At 43.0% G+C, this 15,858-nt stretch overlaps 3 protein-coding genes across 6 annotated transcripts in view; 2 read left to right on the forward strand and 1 right to left on the reverse strand.

The window, feature by feature from the left end:
- Scgdelta (sarcoglycan delta) overlaps window positions 1-15,858 on the reverse strand; it is a 305,491-nt gene that overhangs the window by 227,551 nt on the left and 62,082 nt on the right. The window lies entirely within an intron of this gene.
- LOC143901334 (uncharacterized) lies at window positions 1,261-2,768 on the forward strand. Its single transcript, XM_077413542.1, has 2 exons — window positions 1,261-1,446; window positions 1,730-2,768. The coding sequence occupies exons 1-2, from the start codon at window positions 1,370-1,372 to the stop codon at window positions 2,766-2,768; spliced, it is 1,116 nt and encodes a 371-aa protein (XP_077269668.1). The 5' UTR covers window positions 1,261-1,369.
- LOC143901378 (uncharacterized) lies at window positions 2,608-7,812 on the forward strand. The gene is made up of 5 exons (XM_077413646.1): window positions 2,608-4,736; window positions 5,053-5,160; window positions 5,274-5,489; window positions 6,247-6,567; window positions 6,646-7,812. The coding sequence occupies exons 1-5, from the start codon at window positions 2,793-2,795 to the stop codon at window positions 6,802-6,804; spliced, it is 2,748 nt and encodes a 915-aa protein (XP_077269772.1). The 5' UTR covers window positions 2,608-2,792; the 3' UTR covers window positions 6,805-7,812.

Here is a 15,858-nt window from a genome sequence, read left to right on the forward strand (position 1 = left end):
TGCGTCTATTTATTGCAAAATACACACGGGGAGGAGGCGCATTGGAAGTTTCTGAGCTTCCTCAGTCGCCACAAGCGAGCGCAATTTGTGCTGCAGCTTATTGGCCGGCGCAGTTAATACCGAAGTTGCGTAACCTATACACGACGGCTCGTTGCGCGAAAAGAGATGCCTCTTTTGCTTCTAAAATAATTACTTTGTAAAATGTATTCTCTTTGTTGTCCTCTCCCTTTCTCTCTTTCGCCTCTGTTAAATTATAAAATCATACTTACATTTTCTATTTTGGTATTATTTTTCAAAGATAACCGAAATTGCATTTGTCATGGACATTACTTGAACGCTAAACATTTATCTAGAAAAGACCTGTATGTTTTCTACACTTCTCGAAGTCTGACGTAAATCTGATATAAATTATATAATAAATCAATACGTCACTAATGCTCGCACATTAAATTTCAAAAATACACTCTATTTTTCCCTTCTTGTTAACCTCATTCTGTGAAAGAGATTAATTATAAAAGTAAAAGCGATCGTTGCATATGTATTAAAAATTAAAAAAATCTATATTGCATGTCTGTATATTTAAATTTGCAACACTTTTTTGGAGAGACATAAGTAAAAAATGAATTTTAACTATTCTGTTCTATTTACATTAAATATGATGTAAATTTTGTATTCTCTTTCTGGGTTAAATTATATCTTGCTCTTGTTTTTCTTCAAACGTTTGTTGAAGTATCAATCGCGAGTACACGGATGTGTATATGATATGTAAATGTATGTGAATGTCCGCAGTGCAGCGAACTCGAATCCGTAAGTTTGCTAAGCCGTAATGACTGTGCGGATCAGTCATCCCTGCAGGCGTATACGTGCGTAAAGCGCAGAATTTAAATGGTGAAGACATCTTGTGGAACATCCGTCAGATTTTGAGTACACCAGCAAATTCATGTGAATCCATTTCAGATAAATATATTTAGCGCTTCGATATTATCCGCGATAGATACAAATTTGGTCGCCGTTGGAAACGTGGCCACAACGTTCAGAGAACGAAAAGGAACGCGATGAATCGTCAGTCGATGGTACAGAACTCGAGCAACGTGTTAACGCGATCAATACAAGCTTCAGAGGAAAGTACCACCATCTCTTCCTGGTTCGTGGAAGCTCGTCATAGGACTGACGTCTGCGGCATTTGCGCTATGCTCCGAATTTGTTTGATCGATAACGAGATTAAATACCTTCAGTAGTCCATATCGGCAATCACGGGATGCCGGAAACGCAATCGCGGCTTGATTAAATGTAACAAAAAAATTATATCAGTCTAGCAAACTCGTCAATCTATTACGCAAATGTGCAAAATACTGTGGAATTGTTCAAAATGTCTTATTCATCAAGACTGAAGCAGCCCAAACATCGTTATTCAATGCAAAAGCTACGTATTTACGAAGAAACGAAGTATGTTGAATAATTCGAAAACTAAACTAATATAACAATATTATGTACGTTTACTATAAACATATTTTTCAAACGTTCAGATAAATGTTTACCGTTAATTATGTCTTACTAATTCATTTAGCATATTAATTAATTCATTCATTCATTAGACAGTAGGTACTTCACTTTAGAAAAAATTTATAAAGTAAATCTATAGGTATTAAACATATTTCCCACCAAATTATTGCCATTATAAATTAGTTACATAATTTCTTGTCATGTACAATATATAACCTTGCTTCAGATCACCTTGGGAACGTCCTTTTCCTAAATCGAAGGAGTACTGGAAAAAGTTTTGCGATGAAGAAGAAAAAAGGTTGATCAGAGTAAGAGAGCCTTTTCCAAAATCATCCTACCTTCCCATCATTCCTATTTTGCGCGATTTTAAAACGGGTCTTCGCGATATCGTAGATTCTCCCGCTCCTCAAGGCCTCGACAAGAACGTACTTCTCGTAGATCCGAAATCCTACGAAGCACCATCAGATATTTCCACAAAAGGGAACAACGAAAATGTTCTCTCTAACGCGCGAGAGCCAATAGTTAAAATCTCACCCCCCACACCGTTGAAGAGACCGCCGAAGAGTGACGCGGTCGCGAGCGCGGAGGAACAACGCGCGCTTTTCGCCATTCAGAATAAATCTGCGATCAAAAACGCAGACTCGTATAAAGAATCCCTTGATGTTCCTTCTAAAAATTCTATCACGCCGCATGACGGATCGGGAGATGGAAGAGTGTACTCAAAGAGGACGTGTCCCTTTCACAGACACGAGCCCGCGGTGAGAATTTTCGACGACGATATCGAGAGGTATTTGACGGAAGACCCGAGAGCGGGCGCGTCGCCGGGAGAAAAGTTGCACAAATTGCCGCATGTGAAGGATACGTCTAAATATGATAAAGATAAGAGCGGAATAACTTCTGTCAAGAGCAAGAAGATCAAAAGGGTTACCGTTCCACGAAGAGAGTTGAAGTATTATCCGGATAATGCTATTGATATAACCGCGAGTGGAATTGCAGAGGTCGAATCTAAAGATAGGAAAAATGATACACTAGACAAACAACGCAATTTCATATCTGACGTTCATATATCGAAACTTGAATTTTCTCTCGGCAAAAAATCGACGAAAGAGAAAGAGATCGCGAAGGGATTAAAAATCGTGTCGTCATTTCCAGAATCGTTTCAGCCCCAGGATAAAGTTAAAGCGACATCCGACGAAGTAACAAATAAGTCGTCGAATTCACAGACTCCTGAAATTCGGGAAAAGCTCATCGATGAATCAGAATGACAAGATACGCTGCCCAATCTTCAAATGCAATCGAAGCGGGCGGTCGATGATAGAACGCGGGAATTCTTGAATTACTCGCAACGATGCGCGTACAAGGCTCTAAAGCGCCTGACGCTTAACAAAAATCTGAATTTTAAGCCCGAAGTGTGGGAGGAAACGTCGGAGAGATCGCGCGCTTCCACCGATAGATCGATAGTGGGTACAGACAGGTTGGACGTCGCCGAGAGCGAAAGTCCTGAATCCAGGACCCGCAGCCCAGAACTTCCTTCCTTCCGCGAAATGCAAAGAAGATTGAGAGAAACGTGGGCGACAAATATCAGAGAGCCGGGCGTTAAATATAAGCCGTTAAGGTCGGACTCCGGCAATTCCTCCATGGCTCCCGCGAAATCGTTGGCGAGGTCCGCCTTCAGCACGAAGTTCGCTAAGTACGAGACCCGGGAAAGCCGTTCGGCGAGTCTCCTGGACGCCATTCCGAGGGTGTCGTGCTTTCGACGCAGGAACCGCGACAGGTGCTTATCCTGCATGCATAAATTCCTGCGGAAGGCGAGCGAAACCGAGGCTGTCGGCCCAACGGAAATTGAAGCGAAGGACGACAGCGAGTCCAGCTCCGGCGGACTTTCGGAAATTCGCGAGGAATTGCAAAAGATATTATATTCCCGGAGAAAGGGGATTCTGAAGTATCCGGAAACGGTTGAGGACGCGTCAAGCAAATCGACGTCCCCGTCGCTTCGGATGGAACAAGAGGACACCGATATTTCGATAAAGCTCGATCCAAATCAATCTAAGGATAAAACACCATTGACATCCACCGAAAGCCTGCTATCCAAAGATCGAAAGAGCTTGAAAGCCACTTCCAGCTCGATTTCGATGTCGTCGGACGTCGAACGATCGAAAATTTCGTCTTCGGAAGCGCACACCTCCGACGACGAAACGTCATCCCCGCTTGCGTTGGACAACGATCCGTCTCAGTACAAAAACATGGCGCCCTGTCACCTGCCCACGGTCTTGCTACCCAGCATGGAACCCCTGCGGGCCCTGAGACACAGGAAACCGACTACGATGGAGGCGCGAATCGCTCTCATGGAGAGCGTGACTTTGACGAAGGAAAAGTCCGACGATGAATATTACGATGACGTGAAACCCGCTGAAACCACCAAGAGAGAAGAAAGACCGTCGGCGAAGATGACCGACGTTCCCGCGAAACCTGAAAAGGCTGACGGGAAGAAGGATGCGACTTCGCGGACCCCGAGAGCCCTCTTGAAAGTTAAGTCGCAGCAACACCTGATATCGCCAATCGTAGAATCTGCACGAAAGGGCGAGCTGAAGAGAGGATACAGTTGCGCGAGCATCGAGGATTTATCGAAGGATTCTGCGAGACGTACGTTCGAGACTCCTCGAGGCGAGGTGGCGGAAGGCGGGCGTGGAAAGGTAATCCCCTTGGAGGAGATAGATTCCGCGAAAGGGTCGACTTCCTCCGACTCGGTGAAAGCGGAGAGGCGCGCGGAATTACCGCTGTTGACAGTTGCCGAAATCACGCGATTTTTAGAGAAGGCGAATCGCGGAGACATGTCGGCCACCACCACGTTGGAGAGCCTGGCGAACGAGTTCTCCTCGCGGCTGATAAAGCAACATGACGCCGGCACGCCGGAGGCGAAAAAACGCGCTAAAATAGCCGCGAGATTAACGAAATTGCTGGTGGATTCGGAACGTTATTTCAACCCTGATAAATTCCCGTCTGACCTTGTTTTCTCCACGAAACAGCCTCCCGCTTGCAATTCCCGTCTGTTGAGACGTATCCTGCCGCTCGATTCCTACAATCTCGTCGCCCCATTATTGGGCATGCCGGCCTGGTACCCGAAAAGAGCCGTACGAAAAGAGGCCGCGGTGCATTACGAAACGGAAGAGGAGGAAGAACAAGAAGAAGAAGAAGAAGAGGAAACGGAAGGCGAAATTCCTTTCGATTTGATTGTACGTACATTCTACAATTATCCGACATTCGATAATATAATTTTATAATAAATTTAGATTCTTTTTAAGGAGAATTTCACCATAACTTTTAAATTTTTAGCCTTGTATATGTTTATGATTATAATTTTAATTAAATTTCCTTACTAAAAATTACATTTTCGCTACGTCACATATTTTTTATGTAAAAGAAATTATTTATATAAGTCGAGAATGGAAATAAGTCTCTCATTTAATACCCTGAATTCTATCGTTGCTCGGAGACAGTCCGCTTTGTCCGTTCGAGAGTTATTAGTTGAGCTTTTATATACGCCCGCAGGTGCATCCCCCGACGACCAAAGACATTTCGACGAGCGGAGATGAGCATAAAGTAGGTCAAGTCAGATCGAATCCTTACGCTCTCTTTTTGAGGAAACCGCGGCGCAAGGTACGACAACGGGAAATAATATTATCGACCTCGCGCGAAATCCTCCCGTTAGCTCCAGCGCAACGGGAATATCCTCGTTTCTTTAATAAACCGAAGCCCGCCGATCGTCACAGGTTGTCACTTGGCGTCCTTTAACGGCGGCCGATCTCAAAGGCTACGATCCCGAGGCCACTCTTGAGATGAGAGCCAGAAATATTACGGACAAGATATGCCGTGACTTCTGCGAATGGCTGCGCGGTTTAGGCGGCACCGACAGCGTCATCGACGAGGACGTCCTCGGAGATATGTTCGAAATTGACTTTACGGCCGACGCCAGCAGGACGATGGAGGTACAGAATACATGGAAACAAAATGCACGGGACGCGTATAGCGCGTATCGCGCGCTCCCGCAAATGCGTTCTCGCGAAATCCGCGCACGCGATAGTTTCTGCAACGGCGTATAACATCGTAATGCGATGCATGATGTAACAACGGTAACACGCACTTTAAGCGGTGAACCGCGCACAACGCGGGATTTGAATTATAACTTCAACGCGATGAAGCCTGACCTGATTGCGCGTTCGTGTCTCGCGAGTAAAACCAATCGAATCGTAAAGTTGTGAAGAGAAAGTAATGTTTTCTCTCCAAGAAAAAATATCGGCTCTATTTGCAACGATAAATTAACGATAGAAAATAATTATTATAATATCGTTTCTGCAATTTGTACGTTTACGACCAAAAACTCATAGCAAGAAGGAAACTTTTTTTATGTTGCGCTGAAAGGAGATAAGAAAATCAAATATTCGAAATAATAAATAAAACTCGACCGTTTATGATGTACAATTAAGGAGAAAAATGCCATTTACGGTCCGGACTGGATCTTGCTAGTCTAATAATAATTTTGTGAATATTATATACTTTTTTCCAAGTTCAGTAAACTGCGCGCCGATTTTTTGTCTTAATACGCAGCTTCAAATTGGAACAGTAATTCTACATACTTAAATTGATAATCGATTTAAATTTTGATGCTAATGCGAGCGTCCTTATATTAAATCACTACTGTAAAGAATTTAAATATTAAAATATTTGATTGCGTTTTTGAGATAGATGTCGATGAGGGAAATGCCGATGGTGCCTAACGGAGTAGCCGCAGCGAGACAATGTCATGATGCAGGCGAGCTCGCCATGACCAGGAAGCATCTGATCAGAGATGCCAAAGCCGAGAGTAGGCCGGCCAAAACAATCGCGTTTGGCACCGCGTTACCCTGGGAGCTTCGATTCGTGCCGCCCGGAAATCGGGTGAGAGAGAGATGGCTCCGTTGCGAGAACGTAATGACGGATCTCGAGACGATGGACGTGGTTTGGGAAGGCATAACGGATCTCGAGAGCGTCAGGGCGTTCGCAAAATGGTTCGGCGAACGTTCGAAGGTAAGTTCGCTCTGAATAATTTTTCAGCAAAATAATGCTAAACAATTGTTTTTCTTTATCTCGTCATTACGCTTTCAGATTTCGCTGCCGAATGCGTTAAGAATTGCAATGACCACCGATCCCGCGAAACGCGCCGTTGTCGACCACGAGGCACATGGGCCGGAAATGAACGTCGAGCAGATTGGCGGCTTCAAAGTCCGCGGTCCTCAAAGTGCCGCCTCGTCGTTCGACGAATAATTAACAGAAACGGGAGAGACGGATGCGTGGAAAGATTTTGTCGATAGGGCCCTCAAAGTTCCGCCATCGCGCCTGCACCCTCTGGCGCCAAATACATTCGTGTAACCGATACGACCGCACGATGACACGGTGCAGAACGCCCATTTCCTGTATGCGGCGAACGGTTAACCTCCGCGTAGCCGCCGTGGACGCTTCAATCGCGAACAATTCCCGGGGAAATTTCGACAAACGTTCAATTATACGAGGACCTAATTTTCTGCTAATGATCGCCGCGTTTCGCCGGTCCCGACGCAACGTAGAAATCAAGTTTCTCGCTCGGGTCTCCTACCTCGAATCAAAATGTATGGATCATTAAAAGGCGCGCGAACGGTTACCGGGCCATTATTCCTGATTTGGCGTGTAGATTGGATTAACAGTCCGATTTCTGTCTCCCCCTCTCGCACGCGCTACGTGTGTACGCACGTACACGCGCACATACACGCGACAAATTAATTCATTGGCAACGCGGCGCACCGACTAATACTGTATTTCGCATCAATTATCGATCACTCAAGTCTCATTGCATTGAACTCCATTAAATACGTGCACGTAATAACTGTAATGTTAATAATCCCATTTCCATTCATTAACGATCTCTTATCGATATATGCAAGAGACAATCGGCAAAACGCATGTTTCTCTTCAAGTTGGAAACAAGTGTTGTACCGCGCGTGTGAAAGGCGTTTGACATTTTTTCGATACTTCTCGATTTCGATTAACGAGCCGAACGCCGTATTGCAAACATATAGGTAATAATGTAAAGTGATCTTGTAAAAAAGAAAAAAGAAATAAAGTGACAATGGGGAATAAAAAGGATGGATACCTGAAGCTGAGCTATATAGCCGACGATCTCGCATCGACGAGTTGTCTAGCGAAATAACGCAAACGAGCCGATGAAATATTGGAAACGTATCACGGACGCCGGATGTCCTGACAGTGCTTCTGCTTACGACAGAAAACGCGCCTTAGACCCGCGCAAACGGCGGCAGCGAGAAGTAAAAAAAAAGAAAGAGAGAAAGTAAATCTCTTCTCGTTTGCGATACATCTTTCTTGTTGCGACATATCTCCCCGCCATGATATCCTTCTCGTTTTTCCGCGGAATACCGCGGATTCAAATTGTATATCGCGTCAACGAGCAAAGAGTCATTACGAGGTGACGAGTCGTCAGGGTGTGACATCGTGGCTAAAATCATAGCTGGAGATTTTTTGCCTCGAGAATACAGATCGGAAAACGCGAGAGAAAGAGGAGAGGGGAGGAGGAGGAAGAGGAGGAGGAGAGAGAGAAAGAGAGGAAAGGTCCAGATTCAAGAGAACCATACGCGCCGGCCGGAACGGGTTCGCCACACGCTTCGAATCCAGTTCTTCTCTGTTTGCCTTTAATATTTGTTTAACCTTTTTTTCTCTTGCACACGTACGCCGCATCCCGGCGCGATGCTGCCGCACGAAACGTGAAACATTATTCGCGCGTTTCGCTAAATATTTGCACGCACGGTGGCCTTTAGATGACATGTCAAAAATACACGATTGACCTGTTTTTTTTTCCAGACGCTCCTCAGACAATCGGTTTTCTGTGAAAGAAGAAAGTTCTAAGTAAGTAGAAAAAACTGCTTTTTTTTAAATGCACTCAAACATCGCGCATCTAATCTTTATCGAGTCACTACTTACGTGGAGATTCACGACAAATCGAGGAAGGAAATAGCTAGTTAATGTTAATCATAAATTTAATTAATATATTTAATTTTGACAACGAGTCTTTTTAGAAGACAACAAATCTGGGAAGAAATGACTGATTTGAAGACAGATTAGCGTATTTTGCGCTCACAATAACAAAACTGTTCAGTCTACCCCGATACTAACGAGGATACTGCTGAAAAATCTCGAACTTGAAAGATACATCCCTTATTGTTTCTTTTTTTTTAACCCCTTTTCGAGAGATAACTGCTGGTGAGTCACGAACTTTACGAGAAAAAAAGGAAAACGAGGGAAAGAGGAGCTTTTAAAAAGGAGACAGAAAGGGAATCGGAAGCAGACCGGGTACGAACCGGCGGGTGGCTCGACGGAGGGAAGAGAGCGAGCGAAGAGAAAGAGAGAGAGAGAGTTTAGAGTCATCATTGGCCATTGACCATCCGTTTCGCTCCACTTGCGACGAAGGATCCCGCTCGACCGAGAAATTTAACAAGGCGCACGCTCCCGACTGACAATAGCCAACTCTTTCCTGGCCCCCGCGTACCCGGGTTTTAATTACTTCAATTTTGAACACCGGACCTTGCCCCGCATCGAGTCTCACGATTTTTCTGTCGAACTGACGAACTATCCGCCGCGGAAATAGAATGCGCGATAGACAGTGTTATATAGGCAAAACTGAATTGGTCCACCGCGCGCACACAGGCGCTGGTTTCATAGATATACGAATGCGGAGTCCCCCGTTGTTTCACAATTCAACGATGCGTGCAAAATCATATCGCGCATATATATATTGCAAACTACGAACTAGATCGGTGGACTTTATCACGCGCCGTGACTCGCTGGAGTCACGTCTTTCGTCGTTGCTGTCGGATTCGATCACCGTTATGTCTATAATATTACCGATCGTTTGTAAATTAAAACTAAGCCCATGTAAATTAAAAACTAAACCTGACTTATTCGTCGACTGAAACGGCGAAATGTGCACCTACGAGATCGGAGAATATCGATACAGAATCGTGCCTCGTTGCAATTCTCCCCCCGCCTGCGGGCGCGCGCCTTCATTGCGTAATACACCGTGAATGTAAAGTAAGACGCGGCCGCTCGCACGCTCGGTGATCATCGTTATCGTTATTGTGCGGCGCACCCTTGGGAAAAAAAAGGGAAAAAACGTCACCGGAAGCGACACTTCGGTCACTTTATTCAATAGCGTCGCACATTCGACAGCGGACGAGCGACGCCGCTCTCGATACCGAGAGAATCCTAAGCGCGCACGAATAATCGAATCGATCGATTCGCTGTTTTTCTTTTTTTTCCAGCTTTTCCTATGTCTCCCGTGTAAAAATACTGGGCGCGACCCGCTTCGCCGTATATCGCTTTATTCTTGAATTTTCCAGGCGCACGAATATCTCATGAATTCTTTTGATTTTTCATATCGGGTATCTTTACGTAACGAGCGCTCGATATAAACTTCCGCTGAAGAGTGAGATCCGTTTGAGATTAATCGCAAAAAGTACGACATTTTTATCTAAATATCATTTATCACTCGCGATTTGTAACTTCAGAGTCTCAAAGTCCCGAAAGTTTCGTTTTAGATCTTAACGAACGTCACGAGTTAAAATAAACGACAGAGAGGAATAGAGCGAGAAGAGAGGTGATTTTATATATAATATTAGCCATATATTATATATATACAATCAGTATTTCGATGATCAGTGGACTGCGAGATTTCGCAAAATTATTCGCGAAATTAACGAGAGAGAGAGCATTCGGGAAATTCAGGAGGCGAAGGAAAATGTAGCGAGTCCATGATACTTCGCACATATATACGTATACCTATGCGTCATAGATACGGAGCTGCGGGGCGATTCGCTTCGTTACCTGCGTGCAATGTACGACGGCCGCACGCACACCCATTCACTCAAATCGAACGAGAAGCAGCTTCCTGCCGGCCATTCGTGCTCGTTCGATCTATTGTCATAAAGTTTCGCGATGGTGCAATGTGTGCGTCGTCAACCTACGTCAACGTACAACCGCGACAGTGGAGTAACGAATGAATGCGCGATAAAATCCATAGAAGCTATATAATTAAATTGAAACCGCAATGCCCGCGGTTTCTGCGACACCGCTCTGCCTTTTTTTCTGCTTCTGTACATTCCTAATTAAAACTTTAAATTTGCTTCTCGTATCCGTCCAAAAACGCGATGTATAAGATCTAATCGAGTTTTCCGAGGCATCTAGGTCTCGATGGCAAGATTGCGATTTTTTTTATCTGGACGCTACGCTTGATAGGATCGTTAAGACGTATAGTAGATGATCCCGTAAGAACGCGTAAACCGTAAATTAAGCAGAAGATAGATGAAATCTGTGCGAAGTAAGCAGGTAACAAGTAAGTGGTATGTACAAGATAAATGAAACTCGCAATTTTTCAGACCTTTCATTCATTAAATAAACACGCTTCATGCATATCGTTACATATATTTCTCAAAACTTGCTGCGATTTTCAAAAGACCGCCATTGATTGAGGCTTCTTAGGCCCAGTTTCACTCAAGTGTCGGTTAACTTTTAACCCCTTATGCCCATTTCTACCAATGAATGTAGATTAACTTTAATCGCGGTTTAACTTACTAAGTATCTTTTTCTAACTCTTAGAACTAGGAAAAGATGACAGTAAGTTAAACCAAGATTATTATACCAATTACATTAGAAAGAGACGAAGAGTGAGTTAATCTAAGATTAAAAGTTAACCGACACTCGTGAAACTGGGCCTTAATGACATAATTGTCCCGCTGTTATTATTCACTCGCTGAATCGATTATCAAATATGTCAAGGAATTTTGTCGTCGCAAGAGAAAAAGCAGCACGATGCGACGCTGGCCCGTGATTTTCCGTCGAATTCGGAGAACTCTACGCGACGTGACGCGATGCGATTTCGTGCGGAGGATTACCGCTCGTAATGGACTACGCTCTCAACATCCGGTCGCATCCGGAAGGCCGCGCCCGTCACGGTTGCCCCCGACATCGTTACATCAACCGAGCGGCGCGACGAAACGCGCGATTCTTCTGTTTCGCTCGTGCGTCACGTATTATTATTGTTAAAACTATTCTGTGCCGATGGCAGCTACACGCGACTCACCGCGCAACAGTCTATCGATGTTCTTTGACCCGGTGAGGTTCCAGTATAAGCACAGTGCAAACAAACGATCAAAATTCCGAACCGCATTTCCAAATGGGAAGAATCCGGGCGACTCGGCAAAGTGAAGAATTTGAATCGTTAATTTTAGCCATCAGCTCCGAGTGTCTTGTGAACCGATACGTTTCCAGATTTGTGCACGTGTGTCTTTAATCGCGATAAATGTTCGATAATTTAATTAGACAAACGTTAATTGCGCGTAGAGAAGCTTGAAATCGATTTCGCAATGTGATGTTCGTACCTCGCTAATGCAACGTGGCCGACAATGTAATTTCTATACCCTTTCCCGCATCCTTTCTACGGTTCGGTACAGATGCATAATCTCAATGACCGAAGCAGCGCCAGCGGCGCGCTGCAACGAGGAGGCAGTGAGCCGTTCCACGAGTGTGTGCGAGAGAATGGACATTAAAGTCTTGCAAGCCGCAGCACCGCAAATGCACGTTTCTCCGTCTGTTAAGCGCGACGAGACGCACAGCGGAAACTTTACGGCGAAGCGATTCGAGTGCGACAGCGAGGACACGTGACCCGGAGGAGCTTCATCCGTTCCAACGTAAGCAGAGCAATTAGACTGAAATATGAGAAGGAAAGGCGCGAGGGGGAAAAAGCGTAAAAAAATGGTTTCTCCAGTTTTCCAGCTAATTTAACCAGACCCTCGATATAGGATTTAGCTCTTTCGTTACTCCATAGTCTTTGCAGCATGACTATAAGCACCGACGTCGCTCAATGTCTCGCAAGTATCGACGTACAAGTATAAACAATGGCTTTTAAGATGTTTAAATCACGTTTGCATTTTCATCTATTTCCTTATTACAGTTTACAAGCGTAAGATTAACGCGGTCTCTATCAACTATACCGATCTGTCGAACAACTTGGAACAAACTTTTTTCTGAACCGGTATTTTGTTGGATCCTATACAATTTCCTTCGACAAGTATTTAATTTTTCATATTAATCATTTCGGTGATTAATGAATAAAAATTTGAAAACAATTCCATTTAAACTCGAACGAAGATGATTCGGTTATCTGTGCGCACATCGCGATTTGCTAAAATTTCAGTTTAGTTAGAGCGATCGTTGTTGGCGCGACGATTAATGTTACTATCGAATTAACCTTGGGTTAAGCCGTCGTGTAAATGGAATTGCGAGACGACCGAGCGAATTACCCGGTCGCCTCTAGGGCGGATATTACGCTGCACCGAATTATCGATTGTGAATTCAAAAAGCGGGCGGGCAATCGGAGGGGTAGTCTGAAGCACGAAGGCTTCACCATGTACCGTCGAATACTCTTCAAAAACTTATTACGAACGAAGTCCCAATTAAACTTCCCCCGTGATTACTTCTCTATAGGCAAGCGGTTACAAGAGCCCGCGAAGTCTGCTAAGTATATGCGAGACTCTCGATGCAAACCTGTGATCTAGTTGCAGTAGAATTAAAATTGCCAGCGTTGACAAATATTTCAAATATCATCAGACTAATTTGTTGATTACTTACGAATGTTCAGTTCTCTGTAAAACAAAAAGCTTATTTTGTAACTGCTTGCGTTGTATTATGGAGGGCTTGTAACAATCAGAGATTGAAGTAGCATCTCCAGATTCTCCAGCAAATGATTTAATGATATCATTATTAATAAAATAGCTTTGTTAACTTAAGATGTTTTAGCTAATTCTATAATGTTTCTTTTGTTATAAATAATTATCATCATTTTTTTCTGGCGTATGAGTCTCGGTAAAATAGTAGGTCGATTTATAAATAAACTTGGCTCCGTAGAGCCGGATTACATTGTAATATCGTGTCATGTGAGTCACCGCAAGCGTCTCAGTTATCCCAGTCGTAGAAAAGCCGGATAACGTAGCGCACGGTCCTGGCTCTCTGTTCGATCCTTCCAGGCCTCCGCGAGGTAGGTTCTCCGACTGTTTCGTATTGGAATGCGGGTGTTACGGGGAATCCATAGGGAACTGGCACCGCTGCAGGAGCGATAGCGCGGCCCGGCGTCATCGCAGAGACGGCCGCAAAGTGTATTTACATACCGAGTCTTGGTCAAAGCCTTTACTTTGCGCGGCCGTCTACCATGCACCCGAGACGTTCGCAGGTACCCCGAGCTCTTATTCGACCGAATTCAGAATGAGCTCGTCCTGCTCGACGCATCACATCGACCGAACCCGTCACCGCGATAATGGTTATCAAAGTCAAATTTGCAACGTGTATCCGATTTCTTCATTAAATATTGCGACGCGGGAGTAGAGAAGAGAATCAGAAAATCTAATTTAAAGAGAAAATCTAATTTAATTTAATACTTTGTGATATGCGATCATTTTTGGCGAGAATAAGTTTAGAAGATTTAAATTTGTTTGAGAAAAATGCCACTATACCAAACGACAAGTTTGAGATATAAAGAAAAATGATGAAGATTTAAAAAGAAAAGTACAGAGTGTTATATACGATTTATATTTTGATGATTAGATTGATATAAAAATAGACTTGTTCTAGTCAAAGGTTAATACAGAACTGATCGATAACTAATTCAGCAAATTGACACCTTGTGTATTACATTCCCACAGAACCATGTGGTTTAAAAACATAATATTTTAATAATGTAGCAGTAATAGTCAAATACATTATTTCTAACGTATACACGAAACCGCTATCTATCTTAATACGAAGAAACAAGTAGAAACTTGCACATTGTTTCCTCGTAGTTTTTAATTGTGCAAGTAGAAACTTGCACATTGCTTCCTCATAGTTCCTAAGTGTGCAAGTTTTTATTTTATTCGAGGTATAATTATCAGTATTTATTTGTTTTGGCTTCCTCATAGAGGAAGCTTTGTTAGCAAAGGTTCTGATTTCACACTTAACTCTTTTGGGGACTGCGTAAATAATTATATACATTCACTAAAAAATACTAAAAATACTTGTCCACTTAAAAACTAAAACAATACTTTATCGATAAAAAAAATCAGCCCGATATTATAAATATTTGAGATAGCGATTTATTTTTAATTCTATTATATTTTCCAGTCTTTTTTCTACCCCTATTTCATATATAATTGGTTAAAATTTGGTTGATCAGATCAAGTTTTATAAAGCTTCTATGTATGTACGAATTCTTCGAAATTTCAAATGTGTGTAATACGAGATCTGATCAATCAAATTTTAATGAATTATATATGAAATAGGGGTAGAAAAAAAACTGGAAAATATAATAAAATTAAAAATAAATCGCTATCTCAAATATTGAGAAAGCGGCAGCGTAAAACACATTTTTCAAAAAAAGGAAAATCTGCATAAAATCTATACCGGTAGACCGATTTCAATAAAATTTGAGGAGGACATACTTTCTATGATACTCTATTTGTGTGCAAAAATTCAAACTGGTATCTAAAAAATTGTAGAAGTAGATGCGTGTACAAAAATCCGTACACACACACACACACACACACATACATACATACTTCCGGACATTTTTTACTAATATGATTTTTCGACATTTTAGAACATTCTAAACCTATTTCCATCAAAATCTGGAAAAAAAATTTTTTCACCATTACAAAGCTTCCTCTATGAGGAAGCAATACTTAATTTGGCTTAAGCATTATATAGAGTAATCGATTTTAAATATGTGCACAAAAAATTCAAGAGTGTTAAATGTAACGTGAAAATTACGTATTTCTTCGCAGCAAAAATAATAACGCTGCCATTACATATATATATATATATATATATATATATATATATATATGTTGCTTAAAGCCGCATCATTCTGCTGCAAAACTGACGCGTACAGCAAAATGGAACTTCACCTCGCAGAAATTGGTTCCACGGCGAGTCTCTAGTGCATCGGAAAATTTCATTTTTCTCCTTCTATCCCGAGCTATCTATCGGCCGTCGATGCAGTCTCCTTTCTCGAATTTCACATGCATCCTCGGCGATCGATTACTCGTCGTGGCGCACGGTTAACGAGCGACAACAAAATTGTCGCGATGATAACGTTTGCATTTAGACGGGTGAGAGAAGCCTAGGTCGCCCGGCGAACGGCGACCCCCCGGCTCACATTTTTCGCCATTTTCAAAAGCTATAAGCCCGTGGGGTCGGATCAGGGTAAGCATCCCGCGGCGAAAGCCGTGCTCGAATCGGCTCTCTGAC

Source organism: Temnothorax americanus, unplaced genomic scaffold (genome assembly GCF_048541705.1).
Source record: "Temnothorax americanus isolate GAGA-0224 unplaced genomic scaffold, ASM4854170v1 Scaffold33, whole genome shotgun sequence".
Classification (NCBI taxonomy): domain Eukaryota; kingdom Metazoa; phylum Arthropoda; class Insecta; order Hymenoptera; family Formicidae; genus Temnothorax; species Temnothorax americanus.

Bases quoted from the DNA above. Each gene is read 5' to 3' on its own strand.
- LOC143901334 (XM_077413542.1), top strand. From the start codon at position 1,370: ATGTCTTATTCATCAAGACTGAAGCAGCCCAAACATCGTTATTCAATG. The intron at 1,447-1,729 runs GTATGTTGAATA...ACCTTGCTTCAG, and splicing joins CGTATTTACGAAGAAACGAA to ATCACCTTGGGAACGTCCTT.
- LOC143901378 (XM_077413646.1), top strand. From the start codon at position 2,793: ATGCAATCGAAGCGGGCGGTCGATGATAGAACGCGGGAATTCTTGAAT. The intron at 5,490-6,246 runs GTACAGAATACA...TTTTTGAGATAG, and splicing joins ACGCCAGCAGGACGATGGAG to ATGTCGATGAGGGAAATGCC. The intron at 6,568-6,645 runs GTAAGTTCGCTC...TTACGCTTTCAG, and splicing joins GGTTCGGCGAACGTTCGAAG to ATTTCGCTGCCGAATGCGTT.